Source organism: Spea bombifrons, chromosome 2 (assembly GCF_027358695.1).
Source record: "Spea bombifrons isolate aSpeBom1 chromosome 2, aSpeBom1.2.pri, whole genome shotgun sequence".
Classification (NCBI taxonomy): Eukaryota; Metazoa; Chordata; class Amphibia; order Anura; family Pelobatidae; genus Spea; species Spea bombifrons.
This window is the reverse complement of record NC_071088.1, coordinates 26,367,094-26,384,178: the sequence shown is the minus strand read 5'-3', so window position 1 is coordinate 26,384,178 and position 17,085 is coordinate 26,367,094. Positions and strand designations below refer to the sequence as shown.

General features: G+C 38.8%; 1 protein-coding gene across 1 annotated transcript in view; it reads left to right on the top strand.

Moving 5' to 3' along the window:
• The first annotated feature begins 1,055 nt into the window (after window positions 1-1,055).
• MLXIPL (MLX interacting protein like) overlaps window positions 1,056-17,085 on the top strand; it is a 33,737-nt gene continuing 17,707 nt past the window's right edge. Inside the window, exons 1-4 of the mRNA XM_053457240.1 lie at window positions 1,056-1,345; window positions 13,836-13,942; window positions 15,660-15,742; window positions 16,063-16,152. Coding sequence (XP_053313215.1) covers window positions 1,119-1,345; window positions 13,836-13,942; window positions 15,660-15,742; window positions 16,063-16,152 — 507 coding nt within the window. The 5' untranslated portion in view covers window positions 1,056-1,118. The remainder of the gene's footprint in view (window positions 1,346-13,835; window positions 13,943-15,659; window positions 15,743-16,062; window positions 16,153-17,085) is intronic.

Sequence of the window (17,085 nt, the reverse complement as noted above, 5' to 3'; positions counted from 1 at the left end):
TGTGTATGTGTTCAGACACATTTTTTCCATGTGTTTATGTCACTTCCGCAATGCATAATTCCCCATGAATGCAACACTAGAGCTGTACTTTGTTCCGTAAACTTGTGCAATATACATAGTTCTCCGAGTGCACGTTGTACTGTCTTATATCTCCTTGCCAGCTTGCTGACCTCACAGTCAGTGAAGGAGAAACCATTTCTCCTCCCAATCATCCTATCATAACGTAGATAATTACTAGATTCTTGTATTTTGCAACTTTAAATTAGACGCCAAAGAACACAATAAACTTGCGACTAAAAAGTGTCTTGTGTATTATAGAAGCATTTTGTTTTTGTATGAAAATGTGCATTTGAGCTTTATGAGGAATGTAAGGCTTGTCCCTCCGCATTTTTGGGGGCCTGAAGATGCTGCTTATCTGGTTCTACATATACAGTAAAACAATATTTGCCCATTAAAGTGACCCAAAACCAGTCAAAGAACCCAAGAGCAGCTCTAAATGTTGGGGGGGCTAAAAGAAAAAAATGACAACATATAGGCTCATATAAGCAATTCAAAAAGGCTTCAGGATTTTACTTTATCTCATGTTGTGATTCCATATGCTCATGGGATTCAGTAGTGAAAAACTTTATTTAATAATACGTTTGTTAACAATGGTTACAAAACAATAGTTGGTGAAGCTGTGGAGATATTTGGTTACTAAACGGAAACAAGTTAGTGACACTAATCATTTGACCCTGGAATGCGCAGGTGAACCACAGGGGGGCGCTGCATTAATATCAGTGCTCCCGCTGCACTTTAGAGTTACATAACGAGTGAAAGGTTGGTTAGAGCTGTCGGTTCCAGGTGCACGGAGCACTCCGCTTTTACCTGGGATTGGTGCGTTACAGACATAAGGCATGCAAGTGGGCGAGACGTAAAGAGCGTAGTTCTCCCTGTCAAGCTAAACCAGGAAGGAGGCGCGGCTATGCAAATATTTTGTGATTTCTTTCCTGATTGGTTTTTTGGGGGAATTGTAGGGTCTTCCACTGGCTCGACTTCGATTGGTGGGAGTTTAAGTGGGTGTGTCCTCCCATTGCTTGGCTCTCCCTCGTTAACCTTCTACGGGGATCGCGAACACCATGGCAGGCGGCAACCCTGGACAGCTCCCGGCTGCTGCTACTCCGGATTCAGACTCCGATTCGGATTCGGAGAGTCTGCGACCCCGGCTTCATGTCATTCACAGCGGCCACTTCATGGTATCCTCTCCGCACAGCGATGACAGGCACCGGGCAAAGTATTCAGACCCATTCGGCAACATTGATCCGACACTGACCCGTCTGTTTGAGTGCATGAGCCTGGCATACAGGTAGGGCGTCTACTCTCTGCAAGCGCCAAGAGTGGCATGGACGGGATCTTGTGTGGGTACAGCTAGGAAGTTACAGGATAGTTCTGTGGGTGTTAGGAGTTGGTAAATTCTATGGGAGTTAACAATAATAATAATAATAATAATAAATGGTTAAATCTGGCTGCCATGGAAGGTATATTGGGCGATTGAATTTATATTAGTACTTGGAGATTAAGATGTTAAACAATCAATGCTAGACATTAGGAGTATACACACATCTGGGACTCAGTGGGTTAAATCTGACTGCCATGGGTGGAAAGTTGACATTTAAGGGGCAGAAGGCACCATTTAAAGAGCTTTTGTAGGGGGGGTGTCCTGGGTGCTTGTTGATTCAGGAGTGATGAGGCTAATGGAGCAATGCTCTGCAGGGTAATTATTAGATATGCGGCTAGGCAGTGATGTTTAATCTCTGTCGTCGAGGATGCTAATGGGACAAAGTTCAACAAGTCTGTTGTGGAAGAGCTAATGGAAAAATATTGGTCGCTTTTATCTAAGGACTAATGGGATAATAATCTGCAGCATTGGAAAGCTTAAGGCTAGGTTTCCACTTGGGTTTTTGTCCGGCGTTTTTTTCTTGATGAAAAACGCCAGGAAAACTGCCAAGAAAACTGCCGCTGCATTTACCTGCGTTTTGGCGTTTTTTCTGCAGTTTTTTCTGGCGTTTTAGCCTTTCTGTGGAAATTGCTTTTTTTGACCTTAGGCAGTTTTTCCAGCCTTTACAAGTTAGAAGTTTCACCCAGCTAAAAGGGATTAGGATAAATGGCAAGTATCTGCCCTCTCCTGATGTCATTTACTTGGTAGACCCTTTTGTCTCTTTTCTGTGGTTTGTAAGGCATGCTTTATTCCGAATGTCTGCTCCTCTGGGAAGATTGGCCCCAAATGATGGTGCAAATTGTTTGCTGTTGCTTTTGGCACGCAGGATCTGGTCGCGTATGTTTGTTTGTAATGGCATGTTTGTTCCAAATGGTGTAAAATTCAATATGAACCAGTCCAGGACTTTGTTTTGTGTGAAACTGTTTGTTTTCAGCCTATTTCTCGTAGGACACACAGATACTGTGTCCATCCTCTGCATTGTAACTGTGGAAAAAACGCCATAAAAAACGCCAAGGCAATAAACCCACATGGCTTTTTCATGGCGTTTTTTCTCTCCCATAGACTTCTATTGGAGAAAAAAAGCCAAGATTTCTTGCAAAAAACGCCAGAGTGTCAACATGCTGCAGTTTTGAAAAACTGCCACAGAGCCCAAAAAAGCAGAAAAACGCCAAAGAGGACTGAAAAAACGCCAAACAGAAAAACGCCAAGTGGAAATGGCATTTTGCGATTTCCCATTGAATTACAGCTAACATCTGGCTGCATGCGTTTTTCACAAAAAAACGCCAGGTGGCGCTATTGGCGTTTTTATAGGCGTTTTTAGCTAAAAAAAACCCAAGTGGAAACCTAGCCTAATAGAACCGCGAGTGTCACATCCAGACTCCATAGTGTCAAATTAGAGCAATTCTGCATAGGATCAATGGCATGAGCAGGGAATGACCTGGAGAGTGTGGCCAATAAGGGAAGATTTTCAATTTCCCTTTAATGTAGAAAGTCAAATAATGTTTTTTTTATATTTAAATAAAATATTTGGTGACATATGATTATTATTAAATATTGCATATCAGTATTTGCAGTGTGTTCAGATCAACAGCAGTGACAGGTACAAAAGGTTTTAATTGAACATGTAATTCAATTAAGAGCACAGCACGTATTATTACTAGTATTGATATAACTGATAGTAGAAGCTCTTCTTATTAGATGTGATCTCAGAATAAACGACTCTTAAGGTCATAGAGGTTGCATTTAGGACATAGAGGTTGCATTTAGGACATAGAGGTTGCATTTAGGTCATAGTGGTGCAACAAAATATGTTAGTCTTAACACAAAAAAAGAAGATGAAATAGAATGTTGGATTTGTAGAAACTGGATTTGGTCAATGGCTTAGTAATAGCATTTGGAATGGACGCAAGAACATGGAACATAGAGCTTCAACATGTATAAATATAATGTCACTCATTTGGTATGGAAAATGCCAAAATAATCCTGGAAGTAACTCATCTGTTTAGGTCTAAAAGATGTTTTTTGTATTGAATAAAAAGTTGCTTTTTCTTCCTGGTCTTGGCATGTAAGGAACTAGTTTGAGCTCCCTTCAGTGTTAATGGGGTGATGGTGGATTACGTTGCTGCCGAGTACCCGGTGTTGTCCCTGTTCCGTCCTGTGCATCCCCGTAACTCCGGTGGTCTAGCGGCAGATCTAGAGATCTGTTCCGTCTGAAAAAATGATCTCTGACTAATAGACAACCAAGGATGCCATTGTCTATGTTTTTGTGTAAATATATTTTCTGGCACAAATGACACCTCCCTACATCACCTCTAAGGGAACTTGCAAGAATGGAGGAAATAAATTATTATTATAATATGATATATTTTTTATTATTAAAAAAAAACAAGACGCCTACTGAATGGGTTAACACTATAGGGTGGAAAAACCTGATGGGGTTCTCAGAATCTGTATTGTTCCCAAGGAACTGTATAAAAGTATCTTAACAGAATACTTCCACTTACCAACAAAATCAGAATTTCTTTGGGAGCTATGTGGAGCATCATTGGGATTTTGGCAGACCCCACTGGAGGAAGAAAACATGAAGCTCTGCACTTTAAATACTCCATATAGGAGGTACTGCCACAAACCACTGCCCATTGGTCTGTGCTCAGCGCCAGAAGGGTTTCATAGCACCATGCAGCAACTTCTAGAACTAATTCCGGGCATAATCATATTCATTGATGACATTCTGAGCTGGGGTAAAACCGCTTGAGAACATGATGAAAGACTGAAGATGGTCCTAAATGTTGCTAAGGAGAATAATTGGAAGTTTGATAAGACAAAGTGTCAATTCAGAAAATAACTTTGATTCAATATTTGGGTGAACAACTCACAGGAGGTGGTGCTTTACCAGACATGAAAAAGATTAAGGCAATTAGAGAAATGCCACATGCAGAAAATACAACGCTTACTGGGACTGGTGAACTACCTTGACAAGTTCATACTTATCAGACAACAATGCCTGGCAATGGTCAGAGGATCAGGGAAATGCTTATTACTGCACAGACCCTGTAATTCTTTCATCCAGCATCAAAAACAAAGTTTTCAACAGATGCTTCACAGAAAGGGATTCGGGGGCAACTCTATTTCAAAAACATGGTGTAAGGACTTACCTGCCCAGCAACCGCATCCAAAGATGTCAGGCTGCCTCTAACTAGTCTGGGGAGCCGAAACCAGCGGGTTGCAGTCACCTGATCACGGCTGCTCGTGGTGGGCGGTCACGTGATCACGGCTGCTCGTGGTGGGTAATCGCGGGTGTACGCCAGTTGCACCTGTGACATCACTAAAGCCAGGAGACCGCCCATACTTTATGGTTTTAACCTTCAACCGTTTGCCATCACTGTATTGACCTTACATTCCTGAATTATCTTTGATAAAAGGGGTACTTTTGAAAGGGAGTTGTACGAATGGGTTTTCAAAGTCAAATACTGAAAACACTACATGAAGGTCACTCAGGTATAGAAAAGAACACAAGACAAGCTAGAGACATTTTGTACTGGCCAAACATGAATGAAAGCATTGGGACAATCATCACTCAATGTCACACCTCAATAAGTACAATAATCAAACTTAAAAAAACTTTTTTTAAGACATGGAATTCCAAGAGGAATAATATCAATCAGTGGTCCTCAGTTCAATCGTGGAGAGTACCAATGAATTTGAACGTCGAACATCCAGCCCCGGATATTCACAAACTAATGGATTAGCAGAAGTTTGAGTAAATATACATAAAAACATACTTTGTAAGGCAACAGAAGAAGATGAGGATCCATGTCTGGCTCTTCTCAGCTATAGAGCTCCTATAGTCACTATGGTCACTGGCAGGATTATTTGTCGGCAGCTGGTTACACGAGTACGAGGTTCCCACAAAAACATGTAATAGAAACCAAATTGAAAGGAAGAGTAAAAAGTGAGGCATAAAATAACCAAGCTGCAAAGCCTTTGGAGAATCTTTATGTACAGACTCCCGTATGGGTACAAGATTCATACAACTGGAATTCTGAAGGGACAGTTATCCAGCAATATTCTCCAATATGGCCAATGCTTACATAGGAATCATGGACATTTAATGGATATTCCATCAGTTCCCAACATTCTGATGACAAAGAAGAAAACCTGTGAGGATACGTTGAACACCCCTTTGCAGCAAGAAGAACGAAGATGCCAGAGAAACTTCTAGTTGACTAGAAGTCTACTGACTTGCCATGCATCTCGTCCAGTGACGCAGAGCAAACAATGTCAGGTCGATATGTCAAAAAAACAAAATTGTCTCACTGAACAATGTTAAAAGGGACTGTTAAAAAGTTTTTTCACACAGACTACAGACTTAAATATATTTTTTGTTTTCTGTTTTTTTTTAAAGAGAGAAAGGGAAACGTGTGATATCAGTTGGTATGATCCATATTCAACCTGTCGCTATGTGCACAATGGTTTAGGACACTGGGCCCTCCTTAAAACCCTAGTTCCCGTAAGATTCAGTGAGGGTTATCTCAGCAGAATTACGTAGACCTATGTTATGACCTTGTTTTCTCCTATTCATGGTAAAGTACATAAACGCTACATTTATAAAACATTGGGAAAAAGCAAGCTGGGTTGTATAGTGAAAGGTGTTAGTAGCAGAAAGAGAGAGGTGGTTCAGCGTTTACAGGATTCTGGTTAGACCTCACCTCACTGAGTATTGTATACAGTTCTAGAGACCTCATCTCCAGATACACGATATAGACATATTGGAGAGAGTTCAGAGGGAGGCTACCAAAGTGGTGAATGGTTTGCAGATAGTCCAATATGTATAGCTTGGATAAAATATTTAAATACTTGAAGGGATTTAACAAAGTACAAAAGGGAAATTTATTTCAAAGGAGGAGAAATGTCAGATCAAGAGGTCATAATCTAAAACAAGAAGGCCAGAGCTTTAGATGTAATGCGAGGACATTTTACTTTACAGAGAGCGTGCTAGATAAATGGAATAGCCTCCCATCCCAAGTGGTAACTGCTATCACTGTAAATATAGCTGTTACTTAGGGTATTCAGTTATCTTTCATTTCGAGAGTATTGGTGCCACAGAACAGATATGCCGTGTGTGACTACTTTTATTAATATAGCGTGAACATTAGGCAGACAGGATATTTAAAAAGAAAATGAATCACAAGGAGCTTGGTAACAACCAGCAGAGATTATAACGGTGATGTAATTTTTAACATAAAACAAAAAATGAATTGTGTTTGTTTTAATCTGATGCTGTTGATATCCAGCGACATTATTTATGTTAATAGTGTGTACAAGGAACAGTCATGTGGCAGGTCCATTGCGAAGAACCCATTGTACAGCACTGCAGAATATGATGGTGCCATATAAACTAATTAATAATAATCATGTATTTAACCAGTTTCTAGATTAAAGACACTGAATCAGTAAATGTGTATTATTAATATAAATAATAAAAATAAACTACTAGCTCATACTTTACAGCATTTTTTCACTGTTTGCACAGTACTGTATGTTACAGTGAATGTGTATCTGTTAGCATGAGTGTGAATGTATAAGTGTGTTAACATAAGTGTGTGCATGTGTGTTAGCATGAGTGTGTATGTGTAACTGTGTTAAGGTGTGAAAATGCGTTTTAGTGTACGTGTGAGTAACATGAGTGTGTATATGTGTGTGTAAGTATGTGTGCAAGGGTGTATGAAGTCTTCTCATGATTGTAGACAAAGATACGCCTACATCTTTGAGAGGGTCCTTTGGTGTTTTCTTCACCAAATAAATAATCCTGCGATCATCCACATCTACAGTAGTCTTCTGTGGCCGTCCAGGCCTTTTGGTACGCATGAGCTCACCGATGTATTCCATCATAATAATGTACCAAGTCGTTGATTTAGCCACTCCTAATGTTTCCCCATATCTCTCTGATGGGCTTCTTTTGTTTTCCAGCATAATGATGGCCTGCTTAACTTCTGTTCACAGCTCTTTGGACCTCATATTGAGAGTTCACAGAAACAGCAGTCACATTTGGAATCAACTTCAGACCTTATAACTGTCTAATTGTTAATGAATTAATGAGGCAACAGCTCATACCTGACCATGAATCAGCTTGTCAGTCGTTTGTCCGATGACGTTTGGTCCCTTGAAACGAAGGAGACTCCAAACAAGTCCTAAACCATTCACCACATTTGGTTATAAATATCCTCAAGTTAAAGCTGAAAGTCTGCACTTACTCATTTGCTTCATTTCAAATCCATTGTGGTGGCATATAGAGCCAAATTTGTGAAAATTGCGTCACAGTCCCAATATTTATGGACCTCGCTGTATGTATTCATTCCATATGTACACTTTTTTGTTTGTTTTCCAGAATTGTTCAACTTTTTTTTTTGAGAACGTGGTCCTAATTTTAATTTGTAGCCCAAAGTGAAGAATGCAATACTTTATGACCCAACACAAGGGGGTATGTACAGGTTCTAAAATACTTGCTGGTGGGGTGTCGAGAGGTTATTATGAAGCATATGACTCATGGCTGTCAACTACTCTTAATGCTTTCTGTTTGACCTGTCAAGAACCGGCTATTGCCATGCATTGATTTTTTTGTTTACTTGACCGGACAAAGTTAAAGATCTTGATAAAGTACATAATTCTGATTAGGTACATTCTTGTATAGATATGTGTATGTATTTTTATTGATTTAGTGCCAATGTACTTGGTGCTTTCAAGTATAAGATACAAGGTGATAGAGATAAAATATCTGAAAAATGTAATTGTGACCCCTTCGGGTTCCTAGATGGGAATGGAGGCAGATGAGTAACCTGGAGGTGATGTTATAAATAATAAACCAAGAACCCAGTGCCTGGTTATGTAGGCAAGTAATCTTTGTGAACAAATGAATTTCGAGAATTGTTGGTAGAGACTAAATGCTAGGAGTTACTTGTGAAGTATTATGACAATGTGCTTGATGATCCTCGATAGGGAGGACAGTTTAGTGTTGTTGAAAAAATATTGGAATATTTGCTTGTCCGTCCATAAGGAATCGCGGAACAGTTAAATATGAAATAAAAAAGTGACCTTACTTGTTTTTGTGTTTGAAGGATATGTTAAAAATCGTGTACAAAGTATAAATGGAGGGCTTTCATCATGGTATATAAGGTTTGTATATTGAGCGCCAAATAATGCATCATATTAAAAGGGGATGGAAGCCAACCAAGTGTGTGAGTGTGTGTGTGTGCGTGTGTGTGCGTGTGTGTGTGAGATAGTAATAGTCTGTGAGGTTCGATGATTTCATGGGATACGAAACATGCGGAGGGTTCAGTTTAAATGAATAACTGTGTACTCAGTGTTGGTTGCGATTGCAGATAAAGATTGTGATTGTTAAGATAGTGGGAGAAATGAGTGTAAAGTCTAAGTTTATGTCTTCAGTAGATAAATTGTGTAAATGGTATGAATATTAATGGGGATAAAGATTAATTTAGTATTGGGGTGGGCAAGGTTGATGGATTTCTTGCGTATGTGGTTGTTTGTTTTATTTTATGGGTGATTGAAATTAATAAATATATTATATTTGTAGTAGTTTTTATTTAACATGTGATGATCGATGCTTATTAGTATTTTATTGTTGACAGCTGTCAAGTTTGTGATAACAGTGCATGTCTTTATGTGAATATCATTACTGTGACCCAAGATCGAGTGGCCAACGTGAGGATATTATCATAAGGACAACCTATTGATACATAGATCAATATACGGTATTTGCTCGATTATAAGACGACCCTATAGGAAAAAAAAGTTTTACTAGTAAATATTAATTCATGTAAACTATTTTTTCATATTTAATAAAATGAGAAAAATATTTTTTTTTGTTTCATGTCCTTTTATTTGTCAACCTGCCCCCCAGTTATGCACATCTGCCCCCAGAAATGCCGTATACCCCCTATATGCCACTCTGCGTCCCTGATATGCTTTTTACCCTCCTATATGCCACTCTGGGGGCTTAAAAGGCATATCATGGGACAGAGTGGCATATAGGGGGTATAAGGCATTTCTAGAGGCAGAGTGGCATATAGGGGGACACTTACACACCCGGACACTAATTTACCCATTTACCCACTTACATACCAAGACACTTACATACCCTCTCTGACACACATACCCAGACACTAATATACCCACTCAGACACACTTCCAAACCCACACACGCACTCAAGCAACTAAAGCACTTCACTCACTGTGATGGCTCAGCAGGCGCTTACTGCGGCTCCCATGGCATTACGGCATGACGCGGTGTGACCGCGCTAGGCCCCGCCTTATAATCGAGCAAATGCGGTAATTTACGGAGGGAAAAAAGGTGAATAATACGAAAAGGACGGATAAGGTTAGAATGGAGGGTGTGGAGTTTTGTGGCTTATTATAAAAAAATGTGTGATTCAAAATGTTCATTCATGCCAAAGGGTGTTAGTGTTTTTAGTTCATATATGAAAAACATTTCTCTTTTTTGCCTAGCTCTTTTGTTAGGTTGCTTTCTCTCCAGTTTTTTGTTACTTTACAAAAAGGCATGAAGGATAGTTGACTTCTGGCGTTTTAGAAAATGTGCAGAAACATTGTTTTGTATAAATAAATGAGAGGTCGTATTGTCAGTACAGTCATCTACAGTAGAAATCTGGTCTCTCGATTTATAGTTCACAACAATAGTTAAATATCCAGAAATGTGTTATACCCCGGGATACGCAACTAACTTGCACGTTTGTGTGTAGATATCAATGTGTAGTTTCAGTAAAAATGCTATTGAACCATTTCTGGAATTTGGGTGGATCAAGTCTTAAATATCCGGCAATGGTGCCAAGTTTGGGGAATGTGTGCTGCTTGAAGATACTGTTCCACGTACACAAAACTTTTAACTGCAAATCTAGTTGTTTTTGTTTTCACGAGGATTTGGAAATTGTGTAAAAGTGCCCCTTTACACACTTAAGAAATGTTTTCTCAATCGTTCCCTGAAGAGATTAAGAGAAAACTTCAGGGTTTTCTCACTCCTACAGAAAAAGTTCTGTCATCAATACTTTGGAAATAATTAATGTTTAAACATTTTTTAAGAGTTTTTACTAACTTTTTGATATTTTTACAAATATATCCAACCCAAATCCATATAGTGATCTGCTAGGACACCTAGACTGTCTAGTAAGCTTCATCATTAGATCAATACACTACAATGCCTAGAAACACATTTACAAATGTAATTTCAACTAGATATGTGGACTTTTCCTTCCTATTGGATGAGGCGTTTGTAAATCTCACACGAATATAATTCTCCGAATTTTCACAAAAAGTCAAGTTTTTGTTTGGGGTTCCTTTTTTAGATTAGAAGGGAAGTCATATCACCAGCTATGGTACAAGAATCCATGACGATATGCTTTGATGGAGATACTTTACCAGTTGTTTTAAGAAGTTTGTTCCAGTGACCCTTGATTCTAGGCTGAACTATGTGATTGTTATGGAAGAAAATTAAATCAAGCTCAAAAATATGGAATTACATGATTTATACATTTAATTGTACGTTTTTGATGTACTTTGAAGGTACTATGTTGTCTGTGGTCACTGCATTTTGACTCATGGCTAATGTAAAGTAGTTGCTAATAAGCATCATAAGATGTTTAAGACAGTCACTGAGAATCTGATGATTATCTATATGGACCATGGTTTCTTGTCTTTTAATAACATTTGCTAATAAAAAAGATATTTAGAAACTTATTTTGAAGAAGTAAGATCTAATGACCAGAATGAAATGACACATTTTAAGGCTGCAAACTTTATTAAAGATACGATTAACATAAATGGTGACATGTTAAAAAATATATATATAATTTTATTTACCAAAAAGTACACTTTTGAAGACACAATGTACAGCATGAAGTGATCGTACATATATAGCAAAGGAGCCTCCAGTTCTAAGTTCTTTTTTTTCATGATACACTTTGGAGAGACCATGATTATATAAAGGAAAGTAGTTAATGGATGATGATGAACATCTGTTATAGTCTCTAGTAAAGTAAAATTGACAGAATGCATTAAGGTTATTTTTGAAATATATAGGATGTTCTATGGATGTCTTCTGAAAACGTTTCCTAACTCTTGCTTAACAAAGCCATGTTCTTAGCTTCTAAAATTGGTTCACAGTGGCTTTGAGACATGATGGAGTTTTCACAAAAGAGGATGTTTACAGTAGGGTTTTAGTTTCAACTCACCAAACTCATATAATCCCAAGTGAGCTTCTCTTGCATGGACAGCAAGGTTACATTACCTTACATTTATTTATATAGCGCCAGCAAATTCTGTAACCCTGTTGCCTACAGACAGTTACCTTCTGTAATACGTAGTTACATCAATGAAAGTCTCCTCGCTTGTAGAAGGGGTTTTTATGCAAGACCAGCTCACTTCTTCTTGTGGGTGAAACTTACTATAGTTATGCCTTTATAGGACATAGCTAAATCAGTGAGTTGAAAAAGTCCTGCTTTACTGAATACATATCTCTAATTTCTGAAGGATGTTAATGGAAGTTTCTACCAGTCTCCTGAATAATAAGGGAGGAACTGGTTTCTCTGCATCTCATAGGAAAACAATGATGGAACTGAGATGTTCTGCTGGTTTCTTGAAGAGGTCCAAGCAGTTATTCTTTGCTGGTCTATGAAAGGAGTTGATGGTATTATGGTATCCTGTTGATGACTAGAAGAGTTTTTGAACAACCTGTATACATTGACCCAGTCAGTTTTTTTTTGATTTTCGGATATTTTCTAGCAAGGTTACTGGCGAAATGATCAGCTTGAAAATATAAAATCTTATTTTATATTAAGAATTTGCCTCTTGAATTGTGCTTCTCAGTTGGTCAGCAAAAGGGTTTCCAGAGATGTGGTGATATTTTAAAGATGTTAATGGGGTACTTCTTCTGCTAGTCTCTGGAAGGAGTTTGTGAGATACGTTTTGACTGCATTACCTTGTCAGCTCTTTCTGGGGAATGTTCTGTGGGATAAATGCTCTACTGCTCTCTGTGTGGAATTTTTAGTAATATAAATAGAAGGATACTCTAAGTAATATCTATTGATGTAAGCTGTAGAAGGTTCTTAATTACCTTTATGCGGTTATGCTTTGTTAAGGTGTTCTGATATTTCCCAGCTAAATTTAAATCACCTATCGGGGTTCTCAGCTTATCTGGATTTGACACGAGAGAACAGCACCAATGCCATGTGCCTGTGACATATGTGTGACCGGAATGCACAGATGCAGTTTTTCTCACCTCTCTGAAAATGAGACTTCTTCTCTGGTCACACGTCAAAGCTTTAGTCTGAGAATGTGACAAATATATTCAACTTTAAGTGTAGATTAAATCTTGTCAGTACCAGTTTGCAGAGCCTGAAATTCTATGTTCCTCCTCAAAATACTGGTAAGGTCTCAGTGAAATAGAGATTAGTTAACTCAACTCAACCTGTTTCACTGATTTATTAAACTCTAGTAGAAGTTTGATATAATAAAAGGAGAGATACAAACGGCCTGACTACCCTTTAAATTATTAATGTATATTCTGGCAAAATAATGTAGAATCTCTGTGAAAGGGTAAAGGAACAGAGCCAATTCTATGTGCAAAATACTTCAAAATGCAGGTGCCGGCACTAAAATTTTAGGCAGTATTTAGGTTAGAGTCATTGTTGCGCTGCCAACAGGGGACAGATGTTCGGTTGCTTAATGTTCTGTGAGCCTTCCAAAAGTAAATATTAACACTGCGCAAAAACAACAGACAGGGAAAGGTACAGGGGTTTTCCCTTCTTCTTGCGTCTTAGGGTGTCCATAAAAAACATTCAATCCCCCCCGGCCCGCACTCCGCTCCCATAATCCTCAGGCCGGACCCAGTGGTTTCTCGGTCTCCAGTCTCATATTGATACAGAATTTTTGGTGCTTTGGGATCAGAACAGGTTTAATCAAATGTCTGGTCACTGATTAATCAGTGGCTAATCGGTCTGTATAAATTGTATTCCTAGAGCTTTTACCGCGCTATGCCTCTGTGATTAGAGGTCGGCAAACACTGGCTTAGATAATCAGATGCACTAAAATAGTGTTCCGTATTTTTAGTACAAGCAGACACCCAGTTCCTAATATTGTTTTTTTAAACCCATTTTACAATGCCTTTTTATTAGTATTTTAGTTACGTAATTGTTATAATGATATTGTGATGTCCCTGAAACATTAAACAAATATATTTCAATCATTATCATGTTGACAAAGCAGTCTGTCTGTTATTTTTTTGAATACCACCCACATTATTTGATTTTCAATAACTTTTTTTATCTTAAAGTGGAAAGCTGGTTTCCCCCAAATGGAAGACTTTTAAGGGATTACGGCTTCCCTGGAGTGATAAGATCCGCCTGAACAATGCAATCTGGAGAGCCTGGTACATACAGTGTAAGTACAAACTGACCCATTATATAATAGAAGTAGAACATCACTACCACAGTGTGGCTAATGCACTGTGCAGCAGAGCTGTTACTTCATTATCTATAGCCATCTATAATATGTAGAAGCAATACTATTACAGATAATATGTTATCATTGTTCTCATGTGCCTTAAAGCCTTTACGTCATTTATTACTTACCGTAACTAATTTCTAACCTATTTTCTAAATAAATATGTCCATAAATATGTAAGAACAACTATTTCTCTACTCATACAGTAGCTGTCTTTAGCTTGAAGATGGTACTGTAGGGTAAACAGCTTACAGCTTGCTAGACTTTCAGGTTTGTATGAATTTAAATCAAATGAAATTTGGTTCATTCACTCTCATTCACGCTGTATTACACGCTCATTCACGTTCTCTCACACTCTCATTCTCGCTTCCATGCCCCAGTCTCCTTGCTGCACAGCTCTGCTTCTTCTCTTGCACTTTTTCTGTCCACTTCTCCATGGACATGACCTCCCGGTACATTACCAATTGACCAGAATAATGCAGATATATTCGCTGAGAAAGAGAACAGTTTCTGCACCCCTCTCTCTCTCTACTAATCTATCTGTCTAATCCAGTACCTGCAGTTGTGACAGAATGATCCAGCCATACTGTGGAGTCCGCAGGGACAAACTCTGCTCTATCAATGCTTTTGCAGCAGGTTGTTCTGCTGGGTGCAACATTGTAACTTTATATTATTGGTAAAAGAGGTGAAACACATTCAATCCCTGTTGACCCAGACCCCTGGGTGCTAAACCCATCAGATCTGGCATCAAGGGAACATCATGCAGCAAAGCCAATGTTATGCATACTCCAGAAATCTCCAAAGCACCCAGTGTACAGCAGGCACGGATAGGAAATAATACTCCTCGGCACAAAGTTGGAATGTCTTAAATACTTCTCAGCAACCAGGAGTCAATACTGCTGATATAGCAAAGTGCCATAGAAGCAGCACCAAACTGAGCAACATGAGCCTTTGCCTAGACTCCATTTCAGAAAAGAAGACTCCTGGGCAGACTCATCTTCTTAATTCTAATTCTGGTAGGACCTCATGAGGCCGCCCCTTTTTTGAGGCTACTGTCAGGAACCAGGGTACTTAATCCAGCGGCCTTGAGCATGACAGACAATGCAACTACTGGTCTCTGTGGTCAACAGGATTCCTGCCTCGCCATGTCCTTGTCCAATTTGTCCCCAGTTCTTGTCACACCTGAGCCCCACCAGATAATTGAGGGCCTTTATATGTTAGGGGTACTGTGAGACTCCCCTTCTGGAGCACTGAACTTCCTGGCTGCAGACCACTGCTCAGTTTCGTGGGCATGTGCGTGGCCTAGACTGTCTCATTTTTGTTTATTCTGGCCTGTTCTCCAGTCAGAATCATGCAGGTGTAAGTGCTAAAAGGAAGTGGAGTGTGACTAGCTAAATGTTGTTGTTCAATTGGAGAAAGCTGGTTCCAACCAGAAGCCTCCAGCCTGTAGGGTTCCCTGCTGCAACGATTACTCATATGATATACCGAGATGGTGCCTGGTACAGGGTTATGAACATTTTAGTTTAGTCCATCGGTAATCAAGTGAACTCTGGGTTGCAAAACTCTGTACCATTCCCCTATGTGCATAAACACCTTAAGACGGATACACTGTATTATGGTCTGTATCTACTTTTTACGGTCTCTCTCCTTTCAGATGCAGAGAAAAAGAAGACCCCAGTGTGTGGGTTTGTAACACCATTAGATGGATCAGAAGGAGATGACCACAGGAAACCAGAGGTAAGGGAGAATAATAAAGCATAATGGTAAACATATATTTGGTTTGTTTTGAAAGCACAGTCTTTTTAATTTTTGGATGTTTTACACTAATCATGCACTTTACAGTGAAATATGTAATATGGCTTACCAACAGATCCTTGCATTATGGTGACTGTGTAACCTAGGTATATCACATGACTAAGTGTGTATGTATTACATCATATATTGGTATTATATTTTTGTATAATAAAGATTGACAAAAACCTATGTTTATTATTATTTTTGCCTGTAGAAGTTGAGCTACATCTACATGAAGTATAAGCTCCTTTTGTGTGTTTCAGGCCGTGGTGTTAGAAGGTAACTACTGGAAACGTCGGATAGAAGTAGTGATGAAGGAGTATAACAAATGGAGAATTTACTATAAGAAACGAGTAAGAAATGTAAAGACTCTCTTTCTGTCTCCACAAAGTGACTCTTCAATCCTGTCTTCTAATTGATATTCTCACCAAATAAAAGAATCATGTGATCTTTTTTGCAGAAACATTGTAGATATTATTACATTTCTTTACAAAAACTACAAAATGATACATTTATTACAGTGACCATAAATCCTTACAATTACTCCTTTCACCTTACTACGTTAAGGGTTTCAATGACTGTCCTGTTACTCACATTATGAAGCAGCCATAGTTAATGTTGACTTAAATCATAAACACGTTTATGATTCTCTTCATGGATGGGGAGAAGGTATTTGACATAGTTATTCTGGAGGGTGCAGACAATCTGCGAAGTATGTCTTCATGGATTCTCACCTTATATTTAGATCCCACCACACAAATCAATCTGAGTTCACAACGACACTAGCAAGGTTGCCCACTCTCATCTCCTATCACTGTGTTTAACCTGCAGCCCATGGTCAGTGTATTCCGATTATGCCTTGACTTTGATGGTATAGTATCCCCACACGCAAGTTTTACGTTTGTGCTGAAGACATTGTACTGATATTAACCCACTTCACGTACATGTTATAAATTGGTTTGGCTTCCATTCGCGCTTCAGGATTACCTACATTAAATCTGAGATGCTCAATTGTCCTTTCCAAACTGATCACCAACCTTAAGGGAACAGTCAGGATTATTTTCTCAGCCAAACCATATAGCCTAAGTTGTAGGTTCTCCTTCCCTCCTCAAGCTCAATTTTAATGTTATTATTAACAATGCAAAACTAAGTGAAGAAAAGTGCTAACATATGACATCATATCTCAGCTCTCTGTCACTTCCAGCGATGCACAGACCATGAGCACAAGCGATAGTGGGACTCTGTTACAGTGCAGCAATAAACAGACATATTAAAGAGCTGAAGAT